Source organism: Homalodisca vitripennis, chromosome 5 (assembly GCF_021130785.1).
Source record: "Homalodisca vitripennis isolate AUS2020 chromosome 5, UT_GWSS_2.1, whole genome shotgun sequence".
In the NCBI taxonomy this organism is placed as follows: domain Eukaryota; kingdom Metazoa; phylum Arthropoda; class Insecta; order Hemiptera; family Cicadellidae; genus Homalodisca; species Homalodisca vitripennis.
Window position 1 is genome coordinate 130,639,412 of NC_060211.1, and position 19,243 is coordinate 130,658,654.

Here is a 19,243-nt window from a genome sequence, read left to right on the forward strand (position 1 = left end):
CGGCGTTTAAGAATAAGGATCCCGATGACGTAATTTCTGCATGCGAGCCAATATTTGCAGCTCTGAGTCATCTTTATTACACGTTAGAGAACAAAGGTTACTTCCAGTAATAAACGAGGTTCCATGAACGGAACAGCATAGCGCGCAACGCCCGCCCTTGAATACCAGTCGCGTAGGCTTAATGTAACCGGTACTCGGGTGTGACGTCATAGTCAGACCTCACTCAGCCGAATAGTCACCTAGAGCAGACAGCGCTTAGTACTGCAGCTGAGGACACCATGGCCTCTCTCCGTGTCTTCCTGGCGGCGTCTCTCATCTGCCTCGCTCGATCTCAGCTCAACAGTAAGTGATTGGATCACTTAAAGCTTAAGTTTTCTTAAAAGATTTCAGACCCAATCAGCAGAGCTAGTCAAATAACAAAACAGAAAACAAAAAATCAAGGTGATGCATTTATTGGTTTTTCGTTGGGGATTTTTTACTTATTAATAAAAAAAACTTTACAAAACCTTCCCTGAAGACAAGAAAATAGAAAAATTTACTATCACTCCATGAGAAATTATAAACATTGGGAGAATGTTGAAATAAAGCGCACAGAAATACGCTGAAGTTAATGAATGATATGCCCTTTTCTCTATATTTATACAAAAGATTCGCTAAGAGAATAATAATTATTTCCTTAGTATAAATTTTAATTTCTTTAATTAATATTTTGTTTAATACCTGTGTAGTTTTCTTAAACTATGTTTAATTCAAAATGTAGTTTCCGTAAACCATAACAGTATGCCATTCCGTGAAGGCAATATTAATGTACGTGCGTGCTGTAAAAACTTCACATCCTTATTTCAGCCGCTTTTCCTTGGCCCTGGTTCAATTTCCTGCAATTCCACGTGGAGTCATCAAAAGTGTTCCTTATATCCCCTATCTTCAAAAAATTTGTCTCAAAGGGCGTAGCTTTGAAAAAAAAAAACATTAATCCAGCCAAAATCCAAATACATCGAAAAATAGTAATTTATAAATAAGTTGTATATCAGGAATACTCATGTTTCTTAACTAACCTGAAACTACTTAGAAATCTGAACGGTCACGGTGTAATTTACTTATCCTCCTCTAACTTATAATGTCTCATTTTCTCGTTTAGTTCAGAATATTTTCATGTTGCCATTAAAAGCATTTGTGAACTCAAGTGTTAACTAAATACAGTTCAAGACGCAATATGATAAAAATAAATACATTTAATGCATCCTTCCGTTTAAGATTTCTGCCATTATTTAATTTTTCTTTCTTTTCAATTAAAAACGATGGATGGAACAACTCAGCCTACCTGTATATAAATAGACTACCTGTGTATTTTCTGTTTACAATTGTGAACGTGTACTAATAAATTCATTTTGTTTTATTTTTATACACGTATCTTAGTAACGCTTTCAGTTCGGTTCTTGTAATATTCCTATTCAAATTCAATTTCTTCTTAACCTATAAGACCCCACTTATAGGTGTCACTAATTTGAACTTAATGTATGTTTCTAATACACGATATTACAGATTTTTCTAATTCTTTAGTGTGTACAAATCAACAAATACTTTACTTAAATAAAATATAAACAGTTCTAAGTAATTGAAATAGAAACCGTTATGATCCAATATTTTCCTATAACAGTTCGCGTGATCAAGAAATATGCTACTTTACAAGAAACTGAAATATATGTAAAGCGGTTATAATTAAATCTCTTTCCTGACCTTCAGTAGAAGATTTTAAATAATTTTGCACACAAGGAAAAGTAACTGCCCGTCCTACTTCCTGTCCCTCAATGATTTGAAGCTTGTTGCTCATTTGTTCATTTGTATTCAGTGTTGTAAAGAACGTCCTCAAAAGGATTATGTCAATTGAAAGCTAGTGCGAAGTATTTAAATCTGATTGAAAATTAAAGTTCAAATAATCAATGATTCCATTCTTATATTTCCAACAAGAAACCACAAAAACTACAGTAATTGAAGTTAAAGTAGTTTGAATAAATATATCCTATCCCTTAAATGACAATTTTAAATATGTTGCATTCATGAGCAATGCAAAAAAGTAATCAGTAAGTATTTTTATTGAAGCTTAACCACTAATTAGGTTGTTTTACTTACTTTCTGGGTAAAACATTTCTCTATTTTATCCTGGTCACGGTCATTCAAAACAAAATATGGCATATACAAGAAATACTCCTAAGTCAATGGAAAAATGCCTTTGTCCTAACTATTATGAGCATTAATATTGAATCTGTGACACGTCGGTGGAGGGTTGGACGCGACCTTACGGTATATGCACAGAATTTTCCATTTCCTGTGTTTCGAGATTTTTTTAACTGCCCTTTTTAATTATTGAAGTCAATCAGAAACCGGTGTGTTTAGAGTACAATTTATATGTATATGTAATGAAAATACAAATTAATGACTTGGAAATGCATGACAAGGTAGTGCAGTAAGTTAGTAATTTTAGTAATGTTATTTAGAAACGATGCATATCACAATGAAACTTAAAAATTCTCAACTCTTAACAGTGCCTCTTTATATCCTTAAAGAATTTGACTGGCCAATAAACTTAGTCTTGGGAAATGTCATGATATAATTATATGAAGGATGGTTGTGAAAACCACCTTAATATTGTTCCTACCTAACATGCGTCATCAGATAGAGCAGCCCGCACCAAAATAGACCGATGACATTTGAGGCGGTGCGGTGTTACCATTATCATAGCTAACCACACCTGTTTTACAATAAATAATCGACTACTTACTTCTGTTAACAGAATAGTAATCCCAAGTCTTAGCTGACTAAATGTGTTAGTTTCACTAAAGCCACACGTGAGTAGAATGTATGCATCTAAATGCCTTTGCATTCATGTGGTTTATTCAGTGGATGTCCAAGAGGTAGCGAGTACTAAGCGCATATGGAAATAATGGAATGAGGGGACAGCTAGGTCAAATGGGTCAGTACACTGTCTAGAACAATGGTAGTAGTGGGTGGATTCCCTCGGTATTCAAATGGCTGTTAAAATATAAAGTAGTCATGCCAAGCTTTGTATCTTAAAGAGGCTGGAACAATGATAACATTATATTCCTATACGGTACTCATAGTATGGCTGAGATCATAATAATCCCCAATGATTTCTGTTCCATAAAATCTGGGTAGCAGGAGCTACTCTCACTTTAATAAGTTGTTACTTGTTCTTGTGGACACAGAACAAATTATCTTTCAATGTAACTGAATGGAAATTTCAAGCTTTTAGCCTTACATAACATGATCATGATGTACAGATTTATCATTGATGGAAAATAGATGGATGATAGGTTTTTATCATTTTTCAGTGTTGGTTTGGTTAAAAATTTTAATACAGACGAATAAAAAAAACAAATTTGACACAAACTGTTTGTATAATGTATTAAATGTTTAACTTAATTACGCTTGTTTAGTGAATTTTAGTTTTTTTATAACAATGTAAAATGAATGTTCTTACTGTTATAATGTTCAAATACTAATGATAAATTTTAATGTAAGCAATCTAAAATAAAACATACAAACACATTCAATATATTCAACAATACTTTTTAAAGATTCTTTGTGTTGGAATGTATTTTACGACTCACAATTTCCCTCTCCCCTCAATATAAACCATTCTTCCACAACAGTTTTCTAACCACACAGTGTGGTCTGCATGTCATGCTGGTTATGCTAGCAATACACGAGATAAGCAACCACCTCCATCACGGTCACACTCTATGGGCACGTAACCAGCTCACACTTCATTGTCAAAGACTATTATTTGCCGACCTTGACTTTTCCGTGATGCCATCTTCTTCCCGTTGATGGTTCACCAATCACTCACTTTACAGAGTCTATCATTAAGTTTCTATTGCTGCAATTACAATACTGATTATTACGTCCAACACACCCAATTGTATACTTAAGCTGCAACCCTGAATAGCTTTGAATAAAATGCTCTGAATTATATATATATATATATATATTACACTGTTGCAAGTGGAAAGGGATGTTAGAGCTTCTCAATACAAAATCCTAATATACCTTCAGAATTCTGTTTTTTCCTTACTACATAACTCATTGTGTTTGGTCAGGTGATCAAAACATACGGATAATACAACCTAAGTTCAAACCAGTTTTAATTGGTTTGGTATTGTTTATTTCGACTTTCACTCATAAACATGGATCATTTTTGTATCTCTAATTTTACCACTACAATTAGATTTATCTACTATTTTGCAATAACCAAATTTGTCAAATACCCAAAATGTTTTTCCAGAACAATTCTAGGTAAATGCAATGGCATTTTAATTTGGACAGTGGCCCAAACAGACTGCCCATGACGTGTTGTGGGCAATTGCATTTTGCTCAGGCACTTCTGCCCAGTGGTTAAGAAACAAATACCCCTAACTAGTTCAACAATAGTTTGCTCTGGTGGAGTTTAAAATGCATTGAAATTACTAGAAACCAATGCAATGTTTGCGTTTTCTTTAAGGCTTAAGAAACACATTACCATACCATCTTAAAATTCTAAATTCATCCAAACCAACTTGTCTACAGGCCAGAACGAAAGAGTGACGGAGATCTGTCTTGGATGCATCTGCGAAGCGATGTCCGGCTGTAACCTGACCAGAGGATGTGCTGAGGATGACTGTGGAATGTTCAGAATCACCAGACTATACTGGGTAGATGCTGGACAGCCAACACTGCAGCTGGATGACCCAAAGACTGATGGAGGTAGTACATAACTGAAATATGTCTTGTGTGAATTTTATATACAGACAGTGGCGTAGCTACCTTGGGTAGCATCTGGTGCGGAAGTTGGTGGTGTCACCCCATCGAAAGTAAAAAGCAATAATTTTTATATGATAAAGGTCATGGATGTAATATTTTTTTTATCATCTATCACTATATAATAATACACGTTTAACAATTCACAACAACCAAACACATCATACTTCACGAAATAAATGAGAAATGTTTCGACTGAAACGTTTAAAGGTCGTGAGTGTGGGACGGGGAACCCCCAACGACAACGACAGCATCAGGCTCTTTTGCGGGAATCCCCGAATTATACATAGAGCTGAGCTAGTGCTAGTGGAGGAATCCAAAAAAGAAATTTTTGTGCTAGCGATTTATTTTTTTTTTCATTGTTCTTAAAGTTGAGATACCGGGTGGGTGTCACCCCAATACAGGTGACACCCGGTGCGGCCCGCCCCCGCCACCCCCCCCCTTTGCTACGTCACTGTATACAGTAATATGATTGTGGCTTGATCCTCTTATACAGGTACTTGGCTATCAGTTATTGAAAATGATATGAAGCTTGTTGTTCATTTGTTCATTTGTATTCAGTGTTGTAAAGAACGTCCTCAAAAGGATTATGTCAATTGAAAGCTAGTGCGAAGTATTTAAATCTGATTGAAAATTAAAGTTCAAATAATCAATGATTCCATTCTTATATTTCCAACGAGAAACCACAAAAACTACAGTAATTGAAGTTAAAGTAGTTTGAATAAATATATCCTATCCCTTAAATGACAATTTTAAATATGTTGCATTCATGAGCAATGCAAAAAAGTAATCAGTAAGTAGTTTTTATTGAAGCTTAACCACTAATTAGGTTGTTTTACTTACTTTCTGGGTAAAACATTTCTCTATTTTATCCTGGTCACGGTCATTCAAAACAAAATATGGGCATATACAAGAATGTGCTACCCGGCAAGTGAGAGATCCGGGTTCGACTCCCGGCGGAGCAAGTACTTTTTGCGATTCAATGTTTATTGAAATTAAATAAGGCTATTGCCATTTATAAAGTTTAACGTAAATGAAAGTCATTTGACAGTTATTTGGTCTTCCGATCATATGTTAGTTTGCTTATTTAAACGCATATGTGACAGGTACGGCCAAATACAAAAATAATTGAATCGGAAAAAGTAAGCGCTCTGTGGTGTAATGGTAGCACATTCACCCGGCAAGTGAGAGATCCGGGTTCGACTCCCGGCGGAGCAAGTACTTTTTTGCGATTCAATGTTTATTGAAATTAAATAAGGCTACTGCCATTTATAAAGTTTAACGTAAATAAAAGTCATTTGACAGTTATTTGGTCTTCCGATCATATGTTAGTTTGCTTATTTAAACGCATATGTGACAGGTACGGCCAAATACAAAAATAATTGAATCGGAAAAAGTAAGCGCTCTGTGGTGTAATGGTAGCACATTCACCCGGCAAGTGAGAGATCCGGGTTCGACTCCCGGCGGAGCAAGTACTTTTTGCGATTCAATAGATATATATATATATATATATATATATATATATATAAATACTGTATATATACATATTTATAAATTGTCACTCAATATTCAGGAAGAATATTCAGAAGTATTTAATAAACAAAATTACTTAATTAGCATTTAGAAGGATAACTCTCTTAGGTTTTATTTTGTTTGAATAAAGTGATTTGTGGATAATTTTGTTTCCAATTTAAATTCGCTATACTAATATATGCAAATCTAATGGTGGCTCTCTATATGTCTTTATGTGGGTTACCTAATCACGTAAATAATACTGGACTGATTCGACTGTACTGATATTTTAATTGGACATTCTTAGGGTTCCTGGTTGATGTATAGGTCTATTCCTATTTCAAAACCCCACTGGTTTTGAAAACTCCCTTTTGGCTTAACAGCAGATAGTAAATGTGTTTTAACCTCCTGTCAAAGTCAAGAATAATACTAGCAGTTATTCGCGGCTATGTAAGAAATTTCGTAGGCTTTGCACATGTGTAAGCACTTCTGATTCGAGTGAATTATATTTCTGACATTAGCCTTTTGCCATGATCAAAATAATATATCAAAAGGTGTTTATTTAAAGTATTAAAACATATGGTTGTGCTGTTATAAAACTATATTTACACAGAACATTAAATGTTCTGTGTAAATATAGTTTTATTTTTATTTATTTATTTATTATATATTTATATTATATTTATTTTATATTTTTTTTAAATTTTTATTACATTTAACAGGCTCTTTCAATTAACTTTATATGCTGTACTGCAACTGTAAAGACCAAGATGACATCACTGTATAAACTAATAAATCATCATCCACAACTTTGGTGGCGGCTACAGAATCGTCACAATCAAATTTGATGGTGTAAATGGTGTTTTCTGTAGCTAGATAACTATGGAATTGACTGGTTGACGGTCCAGGCAGAACCTCAGATTCAGTTATTGGTAAATTATTGTCAACATATGATCTAATTCGGTTGTCTCTACGCTTATTGATGCACTCGCACATAATGGTGGATTTGTTTAAAAACCCTTTGCAGTGCTTTACACTGCTTTTCATCTTCTTTAGATTGCTGCAACTTTCTTTTGCGGTTAAATGCTCCAGATGGTTTTTTTCTTGCTCGACATTTCGTGTTATTAAAAACGCATTAATTTTACAACTTACTACAGTACAACGCACATCAATGTAATTATATAAAATAGTAAGACAGACAGCTGTCACGGCGAGGTGCTTGCGAAGCGGCGCTAACAGTGACCGTAACGTAACTGCGAGACTCAGATGCGAACAGAAATAGACATATTATTATGAGTCATGCGGACGGTTCCATGTCACTCGCGTAAGGGGTGGGGCGTGTGTATCGGGTAGCGGTGCATTAGTCAGTGCAGGGCGCACGTGCACAGCGCCCCCATGGCGCCCCCTCTCCTCGCGGCGCCACCCGCGGCCGCGTAGTTCGCGTATATCACGGGCCGCCCCTGTTTGCAGCTTTAGACACCAGTGGAGAGTAGCCCATAGGGATTTTCCAATCAATAATAATGTTGTCCAGGGACCTTAAGGATGTCCATGTAAAATTTCAGTACAACCAGTCCAGTAGTTTTCACGTGATTGAGTAACAAACAAACACAAATAGATACTATTACATTAAAATATAATAGTGTAGATACAATAGATAATCATTTATACACATTTAAACAGTTAACCATAAAAGTTTGTTGTTATTCATGTCAAAGCCAGTTACACATTACAAATGTCATGTTATGTGCAGAAGCTTTTCTTTGTCTGGGTTTGTTTTTATTGTGATTTTAATCAATACAGTAAATCATTTATTACATCATGAGTGTGTTTACTCCTTTGTTTTCCCTTTAGTCTTAGGGTTACTCCACACTGGCTAAAATAGTGCAATTGTTGCTGAAATCATTGGAGCTATTCAATAAAATATCATGAAATGTTGGAGAGCAATTCGGGAAATTTCAGAGGTACTTGTAAAAAACAGTTTCACTCTCTGACTTCAGAGCCCCATCCTTAAACTTAAATCTAAAATGGATCAAGAAATTGGAATATCTTTAAGTAACTATTACTTATCTCAGGATTGTTTGGAATCTCACTGGAAAAAGTATGCTCATGGTGTCCTGTTTTTCAAAATGAAATTATATTTGAAGCCCCTGGTTAACTCGTAATTTTATAAAGATTCTTATTTTTAAGAATCTCATTATTCAGAGCTGGATTCTATTCATAGTAATTACAATTAATTAATTGATGTTAAAATCACAAGAAATGTTTTTTTAAGTTTTTAGAGAATAGCACTTGAACATGTTCTCATAGTGTATTTTGAACCAATGAGGAAAATTATGTTTTGTTCATTGTATAATGAAATACCTTAAATTAAAATCTGATATTTATAAGGTAAAAAATATAAATGCAACAAAGATAATATAACTTCTGTCTATTTCCATTATAGAATATGATACAGTCAATCTGTCACGAAAAAAGGCTGTTTTTACAACAAAACGGACCACCCTAATTTTTTTTTGCATAAATCGTTAAAGTTGCCTTAGAAAAGCTTAAGTCCGAGTTTTTGAGAATGTACGGTTAAGGGTTTTTGAGAAAAACTCAAAAAGTTTTTTGGATTCGATTTATCTCGAGAACGGTACGTTTTGTAAGGAAATTTTTGAAAATCACATAATTTCAAGGACATTATTATCTACAACTTTTGTCATTGGGTGGATGCGCTCTAAAATAAAAAATTGCATGAAATAGATGGCGCCAAAGTCACCAAAAAAACGGTTTTTTCACTTTTTCACCGCCCAACAATTTTTTCGCTCGCACTTTTAAATGCAAAAGTTATTCATCATAAAAAAACCTACAAAAAACATATAAACTTCTTTTACATGCGATCGATAGTTTTCGTGTTGTAGCGCGACAAAGAGCGATTTTCGTATCTAGCGTGACCGTTACAATAGGGGAGTTAGAAAACCGGTTCTCCCCAAAAGGTGTATATCCTGCACACCTGTTCGTGCCTGTACGTGCCAGTCGAAATGCGAGTTTTGAGCAGTTAACATTCTTTAAAAACTTTCTTCGAAAGATGAGTATTTGTATCGTGTGCAAAAAAAGTGCCGTCGGCAGCAATAGTCGTGATGCGGGTCCGGAAAAAGTCGGCAGAAGTTATTGGGCATTTGCGAAAAAAAAAAGAAGAAGATAAGGAAACTCTTAGAAATAGCAGTAATAAAGTGAGAGTTCACTTGAAATGCTACTCGGAGGCCGACTCAAGAGTTATCGAAACGACGAAAATCTGGAGTGTCGAAACGGTAAAATAATTTTTTCATAGTCATTATTTCTTTGTGTATTATTTTATTACGATGAGAAAACAATTGTTTTTAAAGTAAATATTATCAGCTGTCACGTATTGACATGAAACGTTGTTTACATGTTGTACCAAAGGTAAATATTGATGAAATGTGAAAATGAAAATTACTTACTGTTCATGTAATGTGAAATTAGTTTTTATTTTTAAATGGAAAAAATACTAAACAAAATTAAATGTAAAAATTATAAATTTCATAAACATTGTCAAGATAAGTAAGTGAAAGTTTATATATTAATGATATTAAATAAATAAAAACTTGAATTAAAAAATAACGAAATTAATGACACTTGAATAACAATTCAAGAAAATTGGAATTTGAAATACGAAATGTGAACAGTATATATGAAATTAATAATTATAAAAGAATGAAGTGAACGTTGATTATTATTTACATGTAATTCATACAATTTAAATTACAAAAATAATTTAATGAATGGGAATAATTTCGTTATTACAATAAAAATTTAAATTAGGAAAGGATAAAAATGTACATAAACTGATATTTTAAATTGAAAAATACTAAACAAAATTAAATTTAAAAAATTATACATTACATAAAACATTGTCAAGATAAAAGTGGAAGTTTATTTATTAATGATATTAAATAAATAAAACTTGAATTAAAAAATAACAAATAATAAAAAATAATAATAAATAATAAAAAATAAATAATAATTTGGTTATTAAAATTTAAATTTAAATTAGGGAAGGATAAAAGTGTACATAAACTGTATAATGCTCAAAAATTTTAGTGACAATTGATGTAATGTTAATGAAATTTCACAATAGCTTCCTTTTTTTATATAAAAGAAAATTTTTTTTTAACCAATAACGAATTGTAATACATATCATATTGCAGTAGCGAAATGGATGTTGAGGAAAATGTCGACCTTGTGCAGCCCGGTCCATCCTCTGCTTCCAATGAAGCAGATCAGGAATTTGACAGAAACATTTGTTTTCATTTGCGGAAAACATGTGGACAATCGAAAGCACACATTTGGAGGTTCGGCCAGTAAAAGTAAAAATGGTAAGCAGACCTTTCATTGAAAGATTCGTTGATGGATACCCTTCTTCGGTGCCAGAATGGCCCAATCACTGCAGATACTGTCAAGGATCAAAGATGTTGACTTGGTAGGGAAACAAGCTCGGTACCATTTTGCGTGCATATCAAACTTCAGAAGGAAAGATACGCTCTCTGGAAAAAAGGGGCGCAGCACATCGCCTGTTGATGATGCTATGCTGTATATTTATCGCTACATTGAGAATTCTCAATACTGTCAGTTTACCATGTCACATCTTCTGGAGCAAATCCCCGAGGAAGATCGTCCTCATGAGATAACGGTTGAAAACGCAGACTTCAAGAAAAATACGGCAACGAAATATTGATATTTTAATGTACGAGGTACTGGAGCAGTAGTATGTTTCAAAGATATAGGACATCAGCTGCTGTCTGAGGCGTGGTATTCGAATAAGCACAAGGATCCAATTGAGGAAAAAAAAGAGGGTTGTACGCGAGGCAGGGAGCAATAGTACGAGAAGCAATTCGTTCCACATTCTATTCCACTGATCAGTATCCTGCAAGTACGGAATTCTTAGAAGGTGTTGAAAAAGATGTTCCTGATTGCTTGTCAATTTTTCTTGAAGAAGTTATACTCCCTGGCAAAAGGAAGACAAGCTTCCCCTATTGGAAAAAGCAAGTGACAGCGATAGGTCATGCTATCATAAAAGCTACACGCCCGCGATGTTTCCTGTCGAAAATTTTGCTCGGTGTAGGGTGCTTCTTGAAAAAAAAATTTTCGTCCAGATTCCTCGTTGATACTTTAGCTGCCATCGGGTTTTCGTGCTCGTACAGTGAGGTTGAACTGTTAGAGCTCTCGTATATTTTCAAGACAGCAACCTGGGATTCTTCCTGGCGGATTTTCACAGTGGGTCGCTGATAACGCGGACTTCAACGTGAACACGTTGGACGGGCGTAATTCCTGGCATGTTATGGCTCTCATTCAATGTGTGACTCCAGCAACGGCGATCGAAACTGAAGAACCAGCGTCTCGTAAATTTCAAGAAAGAAGATCTATTAACGTAGCAGAATTGGGAAAACGTTGAATTAGTACCCTATGACATTCCACCGTCTGTTGGATTAAACACAATCAAAGTCGCAAATTTGGATGAATTGTATCCAATTTCGAAACCTATTTTGCCATCGTACATTGACTTACTATGGGTCTACGGAAAAATGGACTTGTGACAGTTCGGGTACCTGGATGGAACGGTTTCATGAGCAAATTACAGAGACATTACCTTTCGACACTTCCAAGATTCTGTACTTGCCTTTCATTAATGCACCTCCTACGGACAATTCAACAGTACTAACCACACTCTTACATGCTTGCGAAGTTGCAAACGCGAGCAAGCAAGAAACAAAATTTGTAACTTTCGACCAGCAACTGTATTGGAAAGCAAGGGATATTGTTGCAAACTGCTCCTGAGAATTCAGAACTGAAAAATGTTGTAGTTCGTTTTAGGTGGATTCCATCTCGTGATGTCGTTCATGGGTGCGATAGGGAATATCATGTCTGGCAGCGGGTTGGAAAATGTATGGGGAGTCATCTACGCCGAAGGATCAATACCTCAAATGAATGCTGGGAAAAGCCTACGCCAGAGCTGTAAGAGCACATTTTTTGACGAACTTGGCCCTTGCAAAGATTGTTATGGAATATCTCGACGAGGATGAGCCGACATTTCGTGAAACAAGAGATTTTGCAGATGAAATTTTGAGTGATTTGGATAGAACAAACATTATGGATCCTTGTCACAAAGAATCTTTTGACAAGTTTTCAACTTTTTTTGAAAAAAAAAACTGATCGAGTTGGAAGGCAGAGGGCCGACAGCAAAACTATGGATTCAATATTATAAAATGACGTGCCTCTTGAAACAGTTCTTGGAATCGGAAAGAACCGGAGATTGGACTCTACATTTGAAAACTGTTCGTCAGATGCTGCCTTTTTTCCATGCAAGTGCGCATTTTAATTATGCGAAATCCGCGCATCTTTACTTGCAAGATTGTGCTTCTTTGAAATCCAGAATGACACCCGCAGAATACCACAAGTTCACTGACCTTGGATACTGCACAATTAGAAGAAGCAGTAAATACTTTGCTGGAATATCTCCGGATCAGGGACAATTGAACAGACAGTCATGCGCCTGGCAAAGTCTCGCGAGGGAGTCACAGTTCCTGGACGGGGCATAACAGATAATGCAACAGCAAAGTGGGCTTTAGGCATGTTCAGCTTGATCAATGTTTGTGAGCAATTCGAAAACATTTTGCAATGTTTATAGTCAGACTTCTGAACAACACGTCGACATGAGAATTGCACGCAGGAAAAGAGATACGAAGATGTTGAGAAATTAGATGGCTGGTTTGCGTCCCACTGTCCATTTCCTGAAATCAGTGACATAGTTTCCATCGGAAACGGCGTTTGTAGGAGATGAAACTATTACCTTGTCATCAAGCAGAAGAAAAGGGTAACGAAATGATGGCTGCAATCATCAATGATACGTTTGGATTTTTAAAATTTGAACGTAAAGAGGCTGTAAAACCATTGTCCACCATGACGGCGAAGTTGACAGTAAAGGACATCGTTGTGCCATTGACCCTATGTTGCTGTTTCAACGAATACAATTTCTCAACCTACGACTGAAGACCTGCAAACAATACCTCACGTACGAGTTGTCTCCATACCCAATGTCTCTCTTCGATGAAAACGGTTTTCGCAAGGGAAAAAAATCGGCTTTATACGACTCTTTCACTCCACTAGAAACTGTTGCTTTCGGTTCCTCATCGTTTCTACGTTGTAGATGGAGGATATTTCATGCACAAAGGTGAAATGGCAGAAAAGAATGTCTGTTCAAGACATATGCAGACAGTAACGTGGCATACTTACAGAGACATTACTCCGACGGCAAAGTTGCAGTAGTTTTCGATGGATATTCCCCTGACATTGATAGCGGTGGTACAAAATCCGCTGAAAAGACAACGTCGTTCAACTAGATACGTCTCTCCTTCCATTGAGTTTGACCAAAGTACTCTCATCACCGTTACTCAGGAAATCTTTTTATCGAACCACATCAACAAAGATCGCTTCATTGATGTTCTTCGACCGGCATTAGAGGACGTTGGTATTGAAGTTTCGACAGGCTTACGAAGATGCCGATCGTTTAATTATTGAAACCGCTCTCGAAAAATCTCCTCATCATGACTCGACAATTATAATTGGAGAAGACGTTGACCTTTTAGTTCTACTAACTGCTCTAGGAAACGCAGATTCGAAAATCTACCTGAAGAAACCAGGACACGGAAGAAATCCTGAGCGCATTTATTCCTGGCATTCCTTCAAGTATGAGGCTTTGAAAACCTTATTTACTTCTTCTTCACGCGTTCACTGGATGTGATACTACTTCAGCTCCTTACTTTCAAGGCAAACAAAAATTAATCGATTTAATGAACAGCAGCCAAAGTTTGCAGACCGTCGCCAAAAATTTCACCGACCATTCTGTCCATGGAAAATTGTCGAAACAAAATGGGGAGTTAATTTTTGTAGCTTTGTACGGTGGAATCAACAGCCGCGACTCACTTGCTACAATTCGGTTCAAGAAATTCGCACAATGTCTACTAAAAACGAAAGTCAACCTATGTTCTTTGCCACCTTCACCAGATGCTGCAAAATTTCATAGTTACCGTGTTTATTTCCAAGTGCAAGCTTGGCTCGGTCATAATATGGACCCTACTGAGTGGGGATGGAAAAAAACTTCACGAGGATTGGAAACCAATTACCACAGAATTAGATCCAGCACCTGACAAGCTGATGAAACTTATCACCTGCGGCTGTAAAACAGGCAATTGCGGTGCTGCTTGTGGATGCAGAAAGGCAGGTTTAACTTGCTCAGTTGCTTGCAAGTACTGTGGTGTGGCGAAAATTGCAGCAATATTCCAAGCGTAGACTTGGAAAATGATGTCCTTGAAGATATTGACTTGAACTATCCTTCCCAAGTCGTCCATTATACTTCAATGTCAAACAAGGAAAGAAATGAAGAGTCGGACTCAAGTGATGCAGGATCATCATCAAGTTCATCAAGAGCATCCAGTGACGTAGAATCGCGCTCGAAAAAAAGGCTAAGGCAGCAGTAAATCAGTCCCTTTCAGATAATTGTTTTCCGTGGTTGTAAAATTAAAATATACAATAAATGTTCCTCTCTATATTCACAAATAAATGTACCTCAATAAATGAATGTACCTCACATAGATGCTTTGCCTTATTAAGCAACCTTTTTTATATTACAATAATCTTGCATATCATTAAAGTGATAGCTTTACAGTCCAAATAATTCATTTTCATATTAGAATACTCTTTAAAATTTATGTTCAAAAATTTTTTCAGTGTCATTAAATGTACCCAATAATTTCAACTTATAAAAGCATTTTAAAATCACCAAAATTTATTGCACACTTACAAAAAAACGTACGGCTTTATATGCTTTCAAAATATGACTGGGCCTGTCCCATAAATTCGTCTTCAAATGCAGAACGTGTAAACAAGTAAGTATATACAAATAATAATAAAAGTCTCATTTAAAGAAAATTATTATTAAAATATTTAATTTTCCAATGATTTTTGTTTTTCATGAGCATTTTTCATTACTACGGGACAATTCTAGTTGACTTTTACAATTTATGACAATATTAAACATTATTTGCACTGAAACTTGAAAATATTTTTTTGCACAACAAAAAAGTGTATATGTTTTTTGTAGGTCTTTTTTATGACGAATAACTTTCTCATTTGAAAATTGTGAGCAAAAAAATTTTTTTCACAGTGAAAAAGTGAAAAAAACCGTTTTTTGGTGACTTCAACGCCATCTATTTCATGCACTTTTATTCTAGCACATCCACTCAATAACGAAAGTTGTAGATAATAAGTTTTTAATATTTTTTGTTAAATACAATTTTTTCACAAACTTACTGTTCTTGAGATAACTCGAATCTAAAAACTTCTTGACCATTTGACTTGCACTGAATCTTGAAAACACTTGAAAAAAGTTTATTGCACAACAAAAAAGTTTATATGTTTTTGTAGGTTTTTTTATGATGAATAACTTTTGCATTTAAAAGTGCGAGCGAAAAGAATTGTTGGGCGGTGAAAAAGTGAAAAAACCGTTTTTTGGTGACTTTGGCGCCATCTATTTCATGCAATTTTTATTTTAGCGCATCCACCCAATGACAAAAGTTGTAGATAATAATGTCCTTGAAATTATGTGATTTTCAAAATTTCCTTACAAACGTACCGTTCTCGAGATAAATCGAATCCAAAAACTTTTTGAGTTTTCTCAAAAACCCTTAACCGTACATTCTCAAAAACTCGGACTTAAGCTTTTCTAAGGCAAACTTTAACGATTTATGCAAAAAAAATTAGGGTGGTCCGTTTTGTAGTAAATTCGATACAGATTGACTGTATGTTTGATGTAGCTTACCAACGGTGCACTTTGGACCCTGTTTGTGCAGCAAGGACTGTTAGAGGGTACATGAACAAATTCATTGACAAGGTAAATATTTTACGCTATTCTAAAAAAGTTAACTTGTAAAGCCTTGATAAAATTATTTTATATACAAAACTTACCAAAGATACTTTGTCAACTCAGTGGTTAGTTTAAGGAAGTTATAATAAAATACTACTGTATCATTAATTCTTCATTCAGCATTTATCTGTAGATTTCTTACCTGTTACAAACTTTTTAAACATTTTCATCACATTTCTGCATTTATGGAATTGTCCATGCTATAAGATATCCCATTACTCTGACTATTATTTATATATCTGATGGTTAATTGTAAGTTTTTTAGTTAAAATATAATCACAGGTAAAAATTATCGTTTATATGTTTAATTATATTAACTGCCTTTTGATACCATCCGATTTTGACCACCACCAAAATTAGCATGTCTGACGATCGATTTCTTTCTCAGAAGAAATCCCTCTATTGATAATTTCCCTCCCTGATAATTAAAATCCCTCCAAGATAAACCAGGTTCTGTGCAAATGGGGACTCCTAGACTAATAGTTATGCATGATCAAAGACATTTATTTTACAAAAATATGAGCAAAATAACCAGAATTGTTATCACAATTGTAAATAAGAAAAACTTACACAAGATATGCAGTCAAACGTACTTAAAGTCAGGTCCACATTGTTTGTGTGTTGATTTAATCTAATGAATATGTTTCATTTAATCAGTACCAATCACATAGGCTATAAAACTTTCACTACTTAGAATAAGGTGGTCAAAAATTGGATATTTGTTAAGGAAAAGGATTTTTGAAATGTATAAAACCTTCCTTCAAGGGCTGTTATTATCTATGCCTATAAGTACTTATAAATCTTAACTTAGTCACTCCAGTAAATAATCATCGTAGTATATTAATCAAAAATTAAATTCTATAAATGTATTTTACAAAATTGAATACTATTCTTTTTTTTAATATGTGCTTGGAAACTAAATACTTTACTTTAAATCAATACCTTGAACAATTTTAAATCACATAACAAAAACTACATACTAAATTAGAAGTTTATAGTGGTTCAATTAATAATCTACCAGGTTTTGTCATTCATAAGTATATCTCAGCGTACAAGATATCATCATTGATTGTATTTAATTTTTATCTGTCAGCTATAGCTTTTTCTTTTATTTTCATGTGTCATGTTGCATGACATGTACTTGATATTTGTATTCAACAAATTAGTAAGTTAGGTTGAGGATCTCTACTTGTGAAGGAAGGAAGTATCAATTTTTGAAAGGGGGAGGTAAACATTTAAAGTTTACCATTTAAATTTTAGTAGATAAATTTATGCTCTTGACAAATGCATCTCTTTTGACATTTGATTCTGTTTAGAAAGCAAGTTATAGTTTGAGTTCTGAGGATTACGCTTGCATCATTATCTTTAGAAATGTTAGTAAAAAAAGACAATCATAGAGTTCTCAAGAAAAGAAACACTAAGTAGAAAATATAAAGAGAAACATCTTTATTAAAATAGCTGGAAATGTGTCAAAGTGGATTAAATTGTTTAATTTTATTTACCGTACTTTTAAATAACTGGTTTTTTAATTGTACTTAGTATTTTAAAAGAACAATAGTGATGATTTAATTCAAAAACTACTATTAAACCATTTATAACAACATTGCAGGATTGCAATGGTGACGGCACTGTGGACTGTATGGACTATGCTGCTAGCCACTTCTTGAGCGGCTACTCCTGCTCCGCTCCTTTGGACAACGACTACGCCAAGACCATGAGAAGTTGCCTCGCCCAGGTTGCCGGCTTGGCCATCAACAAGTCATAGTCAAGTCACCTTTCCATGTCTTCTAGTTATCACTATAAATACATTTTTAAAAGGAAAGGTACTTTTCATTTCACAACATTCCCCTACAATGTCAAGGTTTTAAAAATTTCAATGTCATTATTTCAAATATACAAGGTAGAAGTATGACACAATATGACACATTGTGTAACGCTTCACTGGGGTTTTATGCAAATTTCAAGTTATTAGAACTACCTGTATCACTATGTTAAATTTAATGTCATATGATTGTACTCAGTTTGATTACAAATGTATTTATTCTCAAATTTTTTTGTTGCCATCATGTTTACCTGTAAGAACAATGTAACAATGCTCACTGATACTGGAGTGACATACACCATCATCGAATCGATGTTGCCTGTATGGAAATAAAGTATCATGCAAATTTTCAAGTCCACAAATCAATTCATTCTTGAGATATCGTGCAGACAGACAGATACAAAATACATTTTTCTAGCCCCTCAAGTGATAGGACTTGACAATAACTTTGACCCTTGCATACATGTCCTTGACATCCACCTAGGGCAATAGTGGATTATTCAGCCTTGTATGGCTTCAGTCATTACTATCTTGAAAGAAGAGGAAGCTCCCTCCATTATAACCTCTATTAAAATTGAACATCAAATAGAGTAAAGTTCTCAGTATGTTATTGTGTAGATTGAAATTTAGATTCTATAGTTGTCCAAATCTTAGAACTACTGTACTAGTATAGTAATCATAGGATCTATTTCTTTGAATTTTTACATCTGGCATGATATTTAACAATATTTTATTTAATGTTGAACAATAAATTGTAAAATATACAATTTGTGTAATCACTCAAACATAAAAAACTATAAATTCTGGCATATATTACCACCATATAATTTTATCTGTACAATATATCAAATTTATGTTTAAAAACATTTTATAATTAAATATTGTGTTATAAAATTAATTTGGTCAAAAAAGTTCTACCAACCTGTCAAAGTAACCCCAAACCGCAGCTAGGGGTGGACAGAGGGGGTCGTTTGCCCCGGGCGGCAAAATTGTAGGGGCAGCAAAATAATAGAATAATAATAATAATAATATAACTTTATTGCGGTAACAATAATAAAATTGCATACAAACGTCACAGAATATTTAAATAATAAAAAGATAGGCCTACACTTCAT

At 34.5% G+C, this 19,243-nt stretch overlaps 1 protein-coding gene across 1 annotated transcript; it reads left to right on the forward strand.

Moving 5' to 3' along the window:
- Positions 1 to 186: 186 nt before the first annotated feature.
- On the forward strand, positions 187 to 18,128 carry LOC124362889 (lysozyme-like). The gene is made up of 4 exons (XM_046817763.1): positions 187 to 342; positions 4,585 to 4,761; positions 16,197 to 16,273; positions 17,916 to 18,128. Exons 1-4 carry the CDS (start codon positions 279 to 281, stop codon positions 18,069 to 18,071), a joined length of 474 nt encoding a protein of 157 aa, XP_046673719.1. The 5' UTR covers positions 187 to 278; the 3' UTR covers positions 18,072 to 18,128.
- The last annotated feature ends 1,115 nt before the right edge of the window (positions 18,129 to 19,243 follow it).

What these genes read in the sequence shown, in the direction of transcription:
- LOC124362889 (XM_046817763.1), top strand. Translation starts at nt 279, where the DNA reads ATGGCCTCTCTCCGTGTCTTCCTGGCGGCGTCTCTCATCTGCCTCGCT. An exon ending in TGACCCAAAGACTGATGGAG is followed by an intron (nt 4,762 to 16,196) that starts GTAGTACATAAC and finishes TGTTTGATGTAG; the next exon opens with CTTACCAACGGTGCACTTTG. An exon ending in TGAACAAATTCATTGACAAG is followed by an intron (nt 16,274 to 17,915) that starts GTAAATATTTTA and finishes ACAACATTGCAG; the next exon opens with GATTGCAATGGTGACGGCAC.